Source organism: Diaporthe citri (genome assembly GCF_014595645.1).
Source record: "Diaporthe citri strain NFHF-8-4 chromosome Unknown scaffold_7, whole genome shotgun sequence".
Classification (NCBI taxonomy): Eukaryota; Fungi; Ascomycota; class Sordariomycetes; order Diaporthales; family Diaporthaceae; genus Diaporthe; species Diaporthe citri.
Genome location: NW_025064852.1, coordinates 4,251,554 through 4,267,402, shown reverse-complemented (window position 1 = coordinate 4,267,402; position 15,849 = coordinate 4,251,554). Strand labels below are relative to the sequence as shown.

Sequence of the window (15,849 nt, the reverse complement as noted above, 5' to 3'; positions counted from 1 at the left end):
AGTCTCTGGTGTCTGAACCATGATACATATGTATATACAAAAATGGGGCTAAAGCCATGTCCAGAGACTTGTATTGCGCCTTGGTGAAGATGAATTTCCGCCAAGAAGGTCGGGCAATTCCGACATCAACGAGAACAAGTTCATTGAGACATTGAGATTCAATCTCAGTTTCTAACACGTTGAGAAGATAGTTAATTCCGCGGCGACTCTATACACATGCCAGAATACACTTATAAACCCACGCCAGCACGCCCTACCTCTAGTACATAACCACAGCCAACCGATTATTCGAACTAACAGCAACATCCGTCCCGGACAGGTTATCAATATACGCATTCTTAACCCCGACCTTGTCCTTGAGGTAGTCAACAGCCTCCTGGTTAAGGACCTTGCCCACGCTCCAAGGCGTAGCAATAACCGTCTCCCCATCGCCCTCGCGCGTCGTCCTAGCCCCCTCAGGCGCGCCGGCAACAACGCCCCCGTCCTCAAACCCAACTTTAGAACTCCCGCCCCCGTCCGTGGGCGCCACCGTCGCCGCCCCGTCGCACCCCGTCTGCAGGCTGACGTCCCCCCACGCGTTGCCGTCGGCCGCCTTGATCTGCACCTCGACCCACGTGGCGGGCGTGTCCGTCGCGCGCACGATGCGGCCCTTGAAGTCCGCGCCGAGGGACACGGACGCCGTCTGCGAGGGCTTCACGGCCACCTTTGTCACCAGGTTCGTGCAGGGGATCCCCGGGGTCGGCTGTGCCGTCGCCGTTGGAGACGTTGTTGCAGAAGAAGTAGGTTGCTTCCTTGTCCGAGGCGTTGGTTAGGTCTACGCCTGGGTCGGAGCCGGCGCGGGGGTGGAGGACGGCGGCTTTTGTTAGGGATGCAAGGGCTGTGAGACCGGTCATGATGGTATGGGAATGCATATTTGTTGTGCGGGTAATTCCAGGACAATGTTCAAACTGACGGCTATACGTTGAAATGAAGGAGTGTGATTTGAAACGAATGTAGGCCACCAGGGCGACAACTAGTACATTAATGTCTGGCACAGAACAGAGCAGTGGGGAGAAATCAAATAAGCCAAGATCACGGAGTTCGTGGAATTATATCGACCTGGATGTTGCACCTCCTTGAGTGTTCGCGCCGTGGGTCAATGTGCAATGGCCCAGGCCCAGGGCCGCCATCGAATAAGACGATTGTGGTTCTCTCGCTGTGGCCATACCCCTGGCCAAGACCAGTCACACGTCGACCCAGCATCTTGTCAGTGCGTGCCAGTGTGAAACGAAACTCGGCCATATTCGACTATTCGACACATGTTTTAGGCTCGGGGATAGGCCAAACGCGGTGGTGGGTGGCACGGTATCCCTAATTGGCGCAAGTCGTGGTATTTACAGCAGATGCCTATGGGAGACAAGAGAGCTTCTGAGTAGGGTTACCTCGATACAGCCGTGAGGGCCACGAGCTGCAAAGAAGACGGCCAAAACACAAGGAAACTGTTTTCACCAATGTCACAGTCATCTCAGCCGACTGCTGCTTTAGCCTAAGTGCAAACAGCGAGGCTAACCGTAGGATCATCACCTCAAACCGTCAACGGAAAAAGGAAAAGGGGGATAGGCGAAGGGGGGGGGTGGGGTGGTGAGGCCATACGACGCCAGTCCTTTCGGTAGAATGAGTGGTAGGTAGGGCTGGATCACAAAAAGACCTGATCTAGATGATCGGAAAACCCCTCCGTGGCCAGCCGACTGAACGGCCAGGTCCTTCATCAGGGTTTTGCTGGTGGCCGGCGGGTTGAACCTGGGATCACGGGGGCTTTCGTGCCCCCCACTCTCCCAAATTGGCCATCGCGCCGGCTGGTGAGATTGTGGTAGGAAAATTGGACTGATATCCCAGAGGCTGAGATAGGACGGAGATGTATATGTGTTGGTGAATGGGTTATTCTATTCCGTGCCCTGAGTCGCGGTGGTTCCCTCACACAGCTTGCCATGGGCTGTCCTTTGGTGCATCCAATGGACTGGTGACATCGCACCCAGTCACTGTGACCGTGGCAGGAAGTAACAGAACCAGTGCTAAGATCGAAAAGCCCAAGGTCTCGAGCACATAGCCAGAGCCAGTCTACCAACAGCTCCCGGGAGGAGTATGAGACGACAGACACAACCGCCCCCGCGGGCCGTCGAACGATCTCGGCCCCAATCGAACGGCTGACGTGGATGCCACGTTTCATAGCCTTCAAAAAGCTTAGCTTCCCAATACTCGTTGCGGGCAACGACCCGGCGGTGGATTCGGCGGCCCAGGAACGGACCTTGTCACGCTCCTCGGTCTGTCAGCCCGGCCACCATCGCGACCATCTGCGGCTCCGAACCAGCCAAAACCGAATTGCACCTCCCAATTAATTGTTTCCGCCATGAAACAAATGCCTTTAGCTTGTTTCTTGGTATTTTGGCAGCCAGCTGATTGCGTTGTCGCACATGGGTCGAGCCGAGTCAGCCCTAGGCCAGGGCGCTGGTCCTTCCACATGGAACTGAGGACCCCACCGCCACCAAAATCATCCTCGGAGGACCTTTCTGGAGCACGGATGTAACCGCCATGGCCATTGTATCTTCTACCTCGGAAGTTCACTCGAGGCCTTCTCTTCCAAGTTCTCACGAGCTGGCCTAGCGGCTTGCACTAAGCCGCAAAACCTCAAGACCCACCACGAAGTGCACCTGAACACAAAGTGCTGTTGACATATCGGCGATTCGAAACTTCGAAACGCCAATACTCTCAACTCATGCCACCACTTGTACACTGGTTCGAGGCAAGTTCAGCTCGACGCGACCGTATATTTGCACACGCAAAAAAACGAGTGACGGGTCCTCGGAATATTCGCCGGCTGTTCTGGCATGTGCTCATGCCGTCTTGGAGACCGATACCGTGAGATCGAGAAATGCACCTGATGATTTGGGCTCCTGAGGAGTCTGCACTCGTCAGGCGGGCTTCTTGGGCCGGAATGCGTGCAACTGCGAGCACGATGCCTGGGGGGACAGGGCAGGCTTCCAGCTGTTCCACAGCGAGATGACCGATATCCCCTGTTCCAACCCTTCAGTGTTGCTATTCGGTATCCAGAAAGAACCTAGAACCTCTCATTGGCTTTTCCGACACCCCGCTTCTTGGGACGCGACCGTCTTCCCTTCCCTCTCTTGGCTCCTCGTCGGGACTTTTCCCTCTGCTGCCTCTTCTTGTCTTGCGCTCGTTTCATCTCCATGATCTCTTCCAGCCGCGGCTCTTGGACGAGCTCGTTACCACCGTGCAGGACCAGGCTTGTCAGACGCTCGTCAAGCTGCGGATCATGGTCGTCAGAAATGATCACGCGCTGAGTCTTCTTGTGCAAGGGAAGATCTTTCATGACTTCCTTGAGCAACTCGAGGAATTCCTCCTGTCGTAGAGAAGATGCTAGGCCATCGATGACAAGCGTTTGCACGTCCTGCAGCGCTTCGTTTAGGGGTATCTTGGCATGGGGCAGCGCAAGCCATTGGAGTATGCATTCCGGCGTGGACATGAGAATGTTGGGTCCTCGGATCCTAAACGCATTCATTTGCTTGGCAGTAGGGTCACTCAAAACCATCATGTCCACTCCAGCATCGTGGCCTCCTATGAGCCTTGTGCCCATCGTCAGCACGTGTTGGGCGCCTCCTAGAGTGGGGCATAGGACCAGTAGTGTTGAAGGACGGAACGGCAGCTGATCATCGGCCTTGACCTTGCGCCTGCGCCTCCAGACCCCGAAATCGAGGATGGTTTGGATGACAGGTAATAGGTATTGCAGCGATCGGGCTGGGAGTGCCGACTTCATGAAAAGGTTCCTGCCCGACCGGACCGCGTCGAATGTTCGGTCATAGACTGGCATGCCGCGCAGCACGGGTCCACTCCGCATGATATTCTTTAGGAGGCTTGCATGGAGGTGCTCGTGGAAATCCTGCGGCATGGTGATTTCCCGCAGAAAAGAGCCCATTCTGCCCCTCCATGGTACTTCTTTCAGCTTGCCTTGGTCGTCATTTGCAGGCTCGCTCTCCCAAGCAGTCTGACCCTGTGGGACGTTTGAATCTCCGTGGGTATTGTCCGATGGTGCTTCCTTTTCGCCGTCCCGCGCTATGGGCAGAGAGGTGTCCCCGACAATTTCATCCTGAAGACATATATTTTCAGCAGCTCTCCTGGCCTCGATCCTCAAAGTGCTCGCGCACCTCTGTCACTGGGTGTACCTCTCGCTCGCTCGCTTGCGTGCTCGGTGGGGTAGTGTCTTGCACTTTGTGGCTTTGTAGCTTGCTCGTTTCGATCGTCGGCGGGTTAAGTTTGCGGTTCTCGTCCTGGTGACCATACCTGCGAGAGAATTTTAGGCGTTGATGTTCGGAGACATTGAGGGTAGTAGTGAAGGAGCGAGCCACTCTAGGTCCCCAAAGTGCCCGTATTGAGTGGACGTGGAGGCGACAGACGCCCAAATCCAGACCACATGCCTTGAACATGACGGAAAGTCCAACAGGCCCAAATGGCCAGCGAGTGTGAGGGCTGCCTACTACGGCATTGGAGTTGAGGTCGTGGCTGTGATTTTGCCGGCCTCAAAGCTAGGCAGCTTAGCTTCGTGGGCTTTCTTATCGATAGAGATCCCTGCCGATATGCCGATATCGGTGCCGAGCCAGAGCCCAGCTGTGCCGACATTGTCCGTACATGCGTTGGGGTCTTCTTAATGCCGAGTACGGTGGATTAACTTCCGGTCTTGTCTTTTCGCTAAGTATTCACATGAGCGATGGCACGTGGATTGCCTGCTCTCTGGTTCCAGTTGTGACAAACATGCCTGGCAAGCCGCCTGGCCAACTGCAACATCGCTGCCTAATTTAACGGACCGAGCAAATGTCCTTCATATGACGGCAAAATTATATAGAGCACACTCTATTCTCTGAAACCGTTCTAGACTAAGCTGACCTTTTGGAAACCTATGCTGTAGTGTAGCGGCAGAGGGCGCCGTCTCACCACATTCCCCCGCCTCCGACTAGCTTTGTGGGTTTAGAGTCAACAACAGCCTTGTCCCATCTGTCCCTGTAAATGATTGAAGCATCAAAATTTGAATAAAAGCCTTTAAAGGCTATAACTATTATTATTATAAAAGATAAAGGATATCATGTATAATATTATATACAGTTTTAGTTATTCTAAGCTCTTAACAAAATCATGTGTTTGTGTTATTAGTGTTAACTTCTCAGTTGCTTTAGTATTTGAGCTGAATTGTAGATTTTGTTAAAGTTGGTGGCTTTTTTTAATTAAAGCCTCTCTCATTTTGCACCTGGATTGAATACATAAAATGAATATCAAATAAGTCTTGATCTACATAGTCTGAAGTATTTACAAATATCATGTCCTGGATTGCTGAAAGTACATACGTGATATCATTCTAGATTGCAGGAAATTGCAATTGTCTCTTTCAAGGGCATTGGCGACCCTATACATCTTCATAAACGGCACTCTTTTCAACCAGCCTGGAGCGCGCTTGAGTCCATGTACCCACCCAAGCACGACCCCCTTCGCGCACGTTCATACCCATGATCAAGTCTCAATCAATCGTAGAAGGTCTGAAACCACTGTTTCCAAGTCGCCGGATTTAGTACACCGGGTCTGAATCGCATAAGGTGAACAGGTCATTCAAACGGTTTGTAATACGTGGTCGTGTGTGGGCGAAGGGGGGAGGTGCTTCAGTGGATACATGGACTTACGTGGCATCCCTATCCTGAAGCATCCGGACAATATCCGTATGGCCCCCGTATGAAGCAGCCCAGAGTGCGCCGACGTTTCCTCCGGTTCCTCCCCGTGGATGTATATCGGCACCATGCTCAAGTAGCATTTGGACAATCTCCGTCTCGCCGCTTTCTGTAGCAGCTTGGAGTGCGTTGACCAGCCCTCCTCCTTGTGCATTTACATCCGCACCATGCTGAAGAAGCATTTTGACAATCTCCGTATGGCCCTTATGCGCAGCAGCCTGTAGTGCATTGCCCAGCACTCCTCCTTGGGCACTGACTTCGGCGCCGTTGTCAAGAAGAAGCTGACAAGAATGAAAAAGCCCCATTGATGATGCATAATATAAAGGAGATGGGGGTACATCACTCCTTTCAACAAGATCTCCCAAGTATTGATCAATACAGTACAGCCGACAGCAAGTTTGCAAGGCGCTGGTGCACTTGAAGAACTATTGTATAAGCCGTCGCGTCTCCTGACTGAATGCCTCCACCATCGCCGCTTGGCTTGCCCAGTATCGTGCCGCATAGTCAGCAAACGGGAATTTCCGCGCGATCTTCCTTCTTGAACGGTTGTGGTCGATGCCCAGGAGATATGCTAGGCTGACCTGGACAATAGCAGCCCTGGCAGCGATGTTTTCAAGGTCCTTGGCTAAGTATTCTGGAAGTCTCTCTGAGGTGAGATACTCCCTTACGGAAAAGTGAGAAAGCTGGATCTCATTTTCCCAAAAGTCGTCTGTATCCCATTCGATACTTCTAGTATACGTGCTCGTGCTGAGACGGCTCGACATCGGAAAACGAATGGAAAAAGGAAGCTTATCTCCTGAGATGACCATGACCAGGCTGGAACAATATCTCGTGACCTCCGCCGGGTCAGGCATCCTGTCGGTTGGGTCAAATGAACGCCTCGGCTCCACCTCAACCGCAAGAGCGTCGACAAGCTCACGGAATGTCATGGGATGCTCGGAATAGGTCAGGAATTGTAGCATTCGCTTCGTATGCTCCCTATAGTCTTCGGGTATGTTCTGTAGGATCCGTGCGTACGTATCGTCTAAAGTCCTTGGTAGCGACGCAAGAGCTGTTCTCACAGATCGACGGGTAAAACGATGTTCTAGGTCATCAAGCTGGCATTGTACCCAGCGAAACCTGGGGAGTCTCAGCGCATGGCAAACAGGATTTCAAAAGCAGAACTTACATTCCGTCAGCCTTCTCTATCAGGACCGCTTCAATCTCATTTTGCACAGGTATGTTTGACCGCCATCTGCGTAGTTCACTGTTACCTATGAGCCTTGCACGGATATAAGCTTTGATGTCCCCTTTCACCAAGTCGCTTTGGATCGAGATTGAATGTTTAATGCTACCCCGATATCTGTCGATGGCCGATTCAATGTCTTGCTCTGGGCGGCTCGTGACAAGCAGGTGCACATTGCCTTGCTCCCCTTGAAGAAATTCGAACCACTCGAGTAGGCTCAGATCCGAATACTCATTCCGATTCTGGCACTCGTCAAGTGCATCAAGAACGATCCAAATCTCGCCGGTATCCTGGATCATGCTCTGGAACGCCCTACGTAGCGCTTGATCGCTCGGCTGTTGGTTGCCGCTATGGCAGGAGGTGTGCAGTGAGTCTAGGTGTTCTCGAACGTTTGGCTTCTTGTCGTAAAGCTGGCTAATGAGCGAACGGACCGCGTTCTCACGAGACTGCTTTCGTACATTGCTAAAATCGAAGTAGTGATAAAGGAAGGACAGAGAAGAAGGCTCGCTCCGTCCCAAGTCCTCAATGACGGTCGAGCTGAGGATTGTCTTGCCGCACCCTGGGATTCCGTAGAGCCATATAAACGAGTTCTCCTCGGTCTTCCAGGCTGCATACTTGTCGCATTGAACCAGCCACATGCCTAAGCCCTGCTGGCGTCGCTTAAGAGCTTAATTTTGGGTTTCCGAAGGGTCGGGCGGCGAAAGCCAGGTCCTGATGCGCTCAGCATGGCTATCTGCCTGGAGCCCCGCTATGCCTGTGTTCGTAACTTTTGCCAGGGCGTACACATCTTCTACCCGTTCATTGACTACTGGGAATTTCTGAGCATTAGCGACCGTCATTGGGTGTATCACCACCCGTGCAGCGTTGCTGGAAGAACTGCGACTACTAACCAATCGCGAGAACCTCGCTCAGCCTCCTCTCTGCCTCGATCTTGTTCGGTGTAATGGTGCCGAGCAAATCATTTGCATAAGCCGCAGCCGCCATAGCCGCATATCCCTGCCATACACTATTCTTGTGCGTATCCGCATAGTCACACACGCCGCGGATCACCAGGCATGGAAAGTGATTCATCAACCCTGCGGCCTCCATCTCAAAGCACAAAATGTCCTCCTCCGCAGACAACCCGTCGCGGATCAACGCATCTCTCATCAGCTGGTTCGCAGAAGCAATCACGCCGTAGTGGATCGCCGGACTATCCTCATCTTCCGATCTCTCGGCGTGCAAGACTAAGCACGAAGCGTCGTCTCCGCAAAATGCTTCGCAGCTATCCCAGCTACGCTTAATTATGCAGTGAGTAACAGTTCCTTACGAAATGAAGACATCGTATCATGTATTAAGGAAATATAATAAATCTATGTATCAGCATAGGGCTTGGTTGGGCAAATTTGGGACGCCAAGACATTTTCTGATTTATGCGTGTTGGTTGTGTTTCTTCCAAAACAAGCGGCGTTATCTGATAAGCAGCTTAAACACTGAAAAGTGACTCTCGAGTTCCTTGCCCAGGCACAGGTGTGTTGGTTGATTCACAGTTAAGTGGTATCGCTGCGCCTCGTGGGATCAGGCAGAACTCAGCGCTAAACGCCGCAGCCTAACCCATTCAAGCCAAGAGATTCTCGTGAGGAACATGGAAAGCCAGAATCCTTAAAAACACCGTCTTGGATTTGTACTTCTTCTTACTTCATCATTGTCATCACTGTTTCCCAGTCTGAAACCAGTGATGCTTCACGATGATCCCTCAACTCAAAATCCACGTCAACGGGTCCGCTTCTGTGTTCCGCACAGCAGAGCGCGGAGTACTCCACATCGAAGTCTCCTCAACAACCACTTCTCAGGCTGACGCATCCTCTAATGTCAGCAGCACCACCGAGACCATGATCAACACCTTCCGCCGCTTCGCCCAAAAGACAGAGGACGGTCTATATCCTCACCCATCAGCAGGCATCACCGCCTTCTCCGCGTCCGCCCCGGAGACCTCGACCTTCATCCCCAGGGCCAAGAATGGCAGGGAGCTCAAGACCTCGCCCAAGGAATACACCGCCACCACGACGGCCGAGGTCATCTTCCGCGACCTGGAGCTCCTCGCGCGGCTCGCCAACGAGCTGTCAGCCATGGAGAACGTGAGCATCACGCAGACCGAGTGGCGTCTGACGGACGCCACCCACGCGGCCATCTGCCGCGAGGCCCGCGTGAATGCCATGAAGGACGCGGTGCAGAAGGCAGAGGACTATGCGGGCGTCGTCGGGCGCGAGGTCGTCGCCGTAAAGGTCGAGGACGGCCCTGCTAACATCGCCCACTCCGGACGCACGAAGCAGACGGCGCGGCGAGCGGGTCCGCTGGCTCAGGCTCCCGCGCAGGCTTGGACCTCACGGGCTACCGTGCAGACGGACCAGGGAGTAACGATTGAAGGCCCTGCGTTGGAACCAAGCACAATCACCGTTAGTGCGCGGGTGGATGTCAGATTCGTGTCTAAGGATGGGGAGGCAATGGATGAGGAGCCGATGGATGACTCTGAGTAATTTGGTGCGGTGTCTCGCTAGCGTGAATCTCCGCCATTGATGAGACAGAAGATGAGCTAAACCGTTGAATCAAGCTGAGATCATAGGTGGATCTCACCAGCATGCGGCATGAGTGGTGACGTGCGGCCTTTGAAAACAGTTGCAGTGGCTTTATATGTGCCCGGGCCAGCTACATAAGAAACAGATAGGGGTAGATATTGGGCCACTAACAAACACTTTTGCTTAAGTACATATGTATGGAAAACACTAGTTGATGTCATGATATTCCATACACTCCCTTGTTTGTCTTTCTTTGAACTGAACAGTCAAGGTTCTATAATACATTTTGAATAGACATCCCCTCAGTCTTCTTCGATTATATCACATACCGTTCATCCAAGACCTCGACTGAACAAGACGGGGTCCTTTGAAGTCTGTAGTCTTCTAAGGGTTAGGAAACAACTCAATCACCGTCTCGGAAGATTTCTCGCACCCGCTCTTTCATTTGGTCCCCCACGGCTTAGAAGAACTCATCGATGACTAGTGTCACTGCCCAGGTATTTTCCTTCCCCTCCGATCAAATTATCGACTGGGATGGAGTAACATTTCTACTTGTGCAATGATGCGAAAGGCAGGCGGAAGTTGTGACGAATTGGCGTGGCGGCCTGCATGTCGCAAAATGTTAGTTATGGGTCTCATGAGCCCGTATGGGTCCCGACAAACTGACCTGGGCGAGGCTGAACCACAGGCAGAATATGCTGCCGCCGTCGATGTGTCATGGATCTCATGATAATCACAATGGCCGAAGGGAGTGCGACGAAGATGGCGATGGCGCCAAAGATTGCCTCGAGCGAAATCGACATTTGTGAGAGAAGAGAATTATTTCACAGTTTCACCCGAGTCAGCACCGGTGGAATAGTCGTATATAAAATGGATGAGTTCTTCACGGTCTAAGTTTTGTAAAAAGTTTTTGGCAAGTTGAAGAGTTGAAGTCCGGCCTACGCCTTTTCAAAAGAGGTTGAACAGGGCCTGGACACAATTAAAGCAGACATTTGGAGGAGATAGAAATGAGCCTCAAAGTCAACAGGCAACAGTGGGAAAATGACGAAGACCAATCGCATGCCATTGTTTCCCAGTCAGCATGAGAAAATGGAACCCGTCAATCAGATTCCACAATGAAGCTCACATTTGATGCTGTGTAACGACCTCGCGTCCATCTGCTATTCCAATGTGGGAATTGCGCCTGTGTGGCTGTTCAGGGTTGAAGAAGAGGTGGTGTGAAATTGGTGAGATCCAATGAGAGATATGGAAATAATAATGCCAGAAATAGAGGTGTGGCACCTGAGCGTGTTCGCGCGCCCAATTCTAAATTCTCACAAATACGGGCTCGCCGGGGATCTGTCGGCGGTTTTTTGCTTTGTCAGTCATCGAGGCTCGTAAGCACACGCAGCCCCAAAAACCAGATCTCGCTTGCGTGGTTATGCTGGGGGTGGCCTGACAAGTAAATCAGATTTTGGCAACCTCCAATCAAATGCTTGGCAGCACCTTTCAGGAGAGAGATACTTTTAAGGCTGGACACCCCACTCTACTGCACTCTTCGTTGCATTACAGTTCATTCCTGCTTCACCCAACATCTCCACTAAGCCTATCTCGTTGAACTACTCTCAAATCCTTAAAACCATTGCTCCACAATAACCACAATCGCACCTTATCATACAACATGGCTGCGTCAAGGAATGCAATTAATTGGGACCAGCTGAAAGCCCGCATCCTCCAGGATCTAGCAAATGGCAAGACTTAACAGCAAATGAGACAAGGACTAGCGGAAGATCCGTTTAGGGTGTGTATAAGGTAAGAAGCCAAGCCTTGCCATTGCCCTAAACAACCTAACCTAGCAATAGCAAATCCCAATTAGAAACAAAACTCAAGCACTAAAAGTACCATAACAGCCTCCACAAACCGAAATAAAAGGTTATCAGCCATCTCATCAATAAACATCGAAAGGCAGGTAAACCAACCAATCAAGTATTAATAAATGGCTTCATTTTTAACGAGAGAAAAGTTGCCAAAGCCATCAATAAATACAATACGCCCACACTCGCCTACCAACTACGTTAATCTTTCATCTAAAGCCTCAAGTATAGCGTTGTTCTTACTAAAGCAATAGCTCCATCATAAATACCACCAGAGCTTAGCTATTATCTTATTAAAGTCCGTACGCCGCCCCTAAGTAACCAATCGCTTTAGCTCCGACCTTCTAGGGAAAAGATGGCATAGATGAGGCTGGAGAAACTCAACCTACATCTTACGTCAGCTGGGAGTGTTTGGCCACGGACTACCCAGTGGATGAAGGTCGAGCTGTTAGTTGGCCAGTTCATAGGTATATGGATTCCCTTCGAGAACCCGGAGCTCCCCTAGGTACTTACTCATTACCTTAGCAAGATTCTTCCTTCCATCATATGAGCAAGACAAAAGGTTCCATGAGGTTTTCAATACATTTAGGCATAAATTACCTTTATCACGAACTGATCAAGGTAAAGAAATGCCGATGCCTCGCGCGGGCCACAAGAAGTCCTCACCAGCTAAACCTTAGGACACCCTTAAAGAATTTCATAATAGAGTTTTCATTCATCAAAATGGAGTCCCAAGGTCTTTCAGCGGATCACACATCCATACAGCCATTGCACAAAATCTTGTTAACCTGCTATACGGGCTGTTCAACCAATCTCTAGGTAATACCGGCTGCGAAGCAATGGCCTTGATTATAAACACACCCATATGGGATACTATCCTTCCTCGCCTCGAAGATGTGCTGGCCGTGATCGATTTAAAGATTATCTAAGCAATCACTAAAAGACTATTAAAAGAATCAATAGACATATGTAACCATAGCATGCTGGACCTATCCCTTGTCCTTGGAGCAAACCCAACGCAACCCGTACAGTTGTTCAACAGTCACGACTGCCGTTATGTTATTTCATTACTATTAGTTGCGATTTGCAGCCGCTACAGTGGGATATCAAGACAGCAAGTAGGGGAGATACACAGTCCTAAGAAATTAATTCTCTCTTTGCTGAGAAAAGACCTATGTATTTTAAACAGCGATCTGCTATGGATTATCAATGCAAAGTGTCACGACATCGCGGAAAATCTAATCTGTATTCAACCTGAACGGGTAATTAACTTTGCCATCGCAGCATCCAAGTTGGGTGAAGGCATTCAAAGTAACTTTCTAGGATTTAAACAAGTCACCCCACTCCTAGTAGCATATTCAAATCAAAGATAATCTACCGAAAAACTTTCACTAAAACTTTCACTTATTCACTGCTTACTGAAGCGCAACGCCAAAGCTAATTTAAAGGCAATGCTTACTGCGGCTAAAGCTTGTAACAAGGAAGTAATTTATCTTCTATTCCAATATAGGGCTCCCATCACTAGCTTTATTCCCAAGCTTAGGTCACCACTCTCATTTGCCTGCAACACAGCTGCTCGTTCATCAGGCCGTAACAAACATGCAAATGCTATCCCTCTTTTCCTAAGGCTGGGAGCGTCTCCAAACAGCCCAAATGATCAGGATCTCAACGGCTGGGACTTCTCACCCCTTCATATATTGGCTCTCTCCGAAGAGCGGCCCGAAGTAACCCGAGCATTGGGTTTAATACTACTCAAACATGATGCTGACATCAATCACCGCGCGAGGCTCTATCAACTTGACGGCTTCCCTGGTTGTTCTGGATCGCATGAACCATTAGCGGTGACCGCGCTAGAATGCGCAATCCATTATTCACGGTGGATTTCAGCAATTCAGTTCCTTTCAGCAGACTGTGAACTAACCGGTAGAGAACTTTTCTTCATCAGCTCAATCAAACATTATCATATACGACTTCAGGGGGGGGGGGATCAGGGCAAGCAAGATCCAGGCGGTTCATTCATGCATTACTTGCAAAGGCACCTAAGCAAACAACTGCCGTACTCTAGAATAGGCTCGCCGTCCTCCAGAGGGCTATTCAGAACGAATACAAAGACATGATTCTGGCGCTATTCTCATTTGGTATGTCACTAATGCCATCAGACTTCCTGTGCATGCTTTGCAAATGGAAGAAGTATAGCTCCAAGATCTATCAACTCTCAAGGAGTGTGCAGATAAAGCTGATACTTGCTGCTAGGTCTTCCGAGCCTCCAATCACTAAAATGTCGACTATTCGGCTCTTACTCGCCTTGGCATGCCCGGAAGTAGTTCGATATGTTCTCAATGGTCAACCAGATGCCTATGACTCCAAAGGGCTATGCCATGTGATTGCTCGAGTCGTATCAGGAGACAAAGAAATCTATTACTCCACCCATTACGAGCATGAGGAGGAAGACCGCCAACACGCCGACTATCTTAAGATGGACGATCTCCGAGTCCTCATCTCTCGGCGGAACATATCAAACAGGCACGAAGACTGGGAGAGTACTGCTATTGCAATGGCAGCTCGCGCTAGTCGTGCCGATATTCTCCGAATACTCATTAAACACAGTCAAGACTGTATGCGAAGCAGTGGCTTGATTCCCATGTTCCTTCTGAAAGAGATTTTGACGTGCAGCGTAAACACGATTCGGCCACCGGGTACAAACAAAGATGAACGTAACTCAGGATATCTGGACTTCTGGATTAAATACTGCGGAATGGACGACCCAAACACGAGGTGTTCACTACTAATAGCCGCCGCTATGATACTGCCAGAAATCACCGCTGAAGAGATATTCAATCTGCTTCTTTCACAGCATTATAAACCTGATGGCTAAACAGTATTAGTAACATCCTGCTAAGGCTACCTATTAATACTTTAACGACTAAAACAACTGGATTGTTGGCAATATATTCTGAGCCATGATGATCGCCCAGACTGGTGTCCCATGGCTTTGCAAACAGCGGTTTACATCGCATACCCTAGGATAGTTAGGTTCCTACTTGATATAGGAACAATGATTGATGCAATGGACCTGTATCCATCTCAGCCTTTCTGTTTTGCCCCGTTAAGGTATGTTGTGAGCTTTGACGAGGCCCCTACCATTCTGCTGAAGACAGCTTTTCAGCATGCAGTCAATAAGCAAAATATGGACTTAGTCACCCTCTTTATCAATATGGAAGCAAATATTAATGCGCTAGCAGCCATAAATTCGAGAGCAATAGCACTGGAAATTGCGTTTATTTAGGGATTTATACCGATAATGGAATACCTGATTAGCCAGGGCGCCGATCCTTACGCGGCGGGTATAGCTATATACAGTCGCATAGCACTTTAAGGTGCAGCGAAATATAGTCGCAAGGATATAGTTAAGTTACTTCTTGCCTATAGCAAGTCGATAGCCTATCAGGACCGCAAGCAACCCCTTGAAGCCGTTCTCTACGCAAAGAAGAATGCATATCACGTTGTTGCTAAGATCCTATGCAAAAGACTACTTCCCTAGTGGAGCCCAGAAGACGAGGAGATAAGTCAAGCGGCCCACATATGGACCACTTTTCACACCAAAAGGCTAGCTTTTTAAACACTTATATCTTTATCAAAAACATATAATAATGAAACTTTATATACGGCTAGATATTTATAAATTAAATATAAGAAAAAATCCAAATAGTATATATATAATTCTAATAAAAGCATATATTTATATAAACTAAGCTATCAAGATTTACACGTTATTATATAATATTCCTCAACATTATTAATATTTATATAAATATTTAAATAAACTATATAGATTTAAGAGGTGTTTTTTATATACATGCAAGTATTAAATATATATATAAAATAAATTGATTTAAAATATATAAAAATAATATAATTTCCTTAATAAAAGTTTATATGATAAAAGCTCAATTCTTATTTTTCAAGTTAAATAAAATCTGTAATTTTATAAGACCTTTCCTATAGCCTTAATTTATATATAATACATATAATAGTAATATTACCTTAAATTATATTAAATTACATTATTTAATAATATATGTAATATAATATTAAAAGGTTATTATTTAAGATTGTTGGAATAACACTGGAGCTGACCGCACGGAGATATGCCAGCGGGTGGGGATGACTAATCCTACCTTAGGGTGTCGTGCGGTACTTCCCCGCACAGCACCCATCTGCTCCCTTGTTTCATAACTTAGATAGAACAACGAAGACAGAACCAAATTGAACGAATACCGTACGTACGTACAAACACAGCCATATGGCAAAGGCCATTCAACAAAGATAATATTTATTTATTGAGAATTTCTTAAATTTGAGTTGTATTTTTATTTAAAATAAATATATTCATATTATATATATCTTTATTTCCAGCTTTATATTTATTATACTTTAAAAGATATAATTAT

The 15,849-nt window shown here is 48.7% G+C and overlaps 5 protein-coding genes across 5 annotated transcripts; 1 reads left to right on the top strand and 4 right to left on the bottom strand.

The window, feature by feature from the left end:
* Window positions 1-259: 259 nt before the first annotated feature.
* INS49_014309 (uncharacterized protein) lies at window positions 260-893 on the bottom strand (the record flags this gene model as incomplete). Its single annotated transcript, XM_043175000.1, has 2 exons — window positions 260-703; window positions 765-893. 2 exons carry the CDS (start codon window positions 891-893, stop codon window positions 260-262), a joined length of 573 nt encoding a protein of 190 aa, XP_043021945.1.
* A 2,201-nt stretch (window positions 894-3,094) lies between these two features.
* On the bottom strand, window positions 3,095-3,943 carry INS49_014308 (uncharacterized protein; the record flags this gene model as incomplete). Its single annotated transcript, XM_043174999.1, has 1 exon — window positions 3,095-3,943. The coding sequence occupies one exon, from the start codon at window positions 3,941-3,943 to the stop codon at window positions 3,095-3,097; it is 849 nt and encodes a 282-aa protein (XP_043021944.1).
* A 2,247-nt stretch (window positions 3,944-6,190) lies between these two features.
* Window positions 6,191-7,628, bottom strand: INS49_014307 (uncharacterized protein; the record flags this gene model as incomplete). Its single annotated transcript, XM_043174998.1, has 2 exons — window positions 6,191-6,884; window positions 6,934-7,628. The coding sequence occupies 2 exons, from the start codon at window positions 7,626-7,628 to the stop codon at window positions 6,191-6,193; spliced, it is 1,389 nt and encodes a 462-aa protein (XP_043021943.1).
* Window positions 7,629-7,658: 30 nt separating this feature from the next.
* Window positions 7,659-8,312, bottom strand: INS49_014306 (uncharacterized protein; the record flags this gene model as incomplete). The annotated part of the gene is made up of 3 exons (XM_043174997.1): window positions 7,659-7,798; window positions 7,881-8,216; window positions 8,300-8,312. 3 exons carry the CDS (start codon window positions 8,310-8,312, stop codon window positions 7,659-7,661), a joined length of 489 nt encoding a protein of 162 aa, XP_043021942.1.
* A 405-nt stretch (window positions 8,313-8,717) lies between these two features.
* Window positions 8,718-9,506, top strand: INS49_014305 (uncharacterized protein; the record flags this gene model as incomplete). The annotated part of the gene is made up of 1 exon (XM_043174996.1): window positions 8,718-9,506. One exon carries the CDS (start codon window positions 8,718-8,720, stop codon window positions 9,504-9,506), a length of 789 nt encoding a protein of 262 aa, XP_043021941.1.
* Window positions 9,507-15,849: the final 6,343 nt, after the last annotated feature.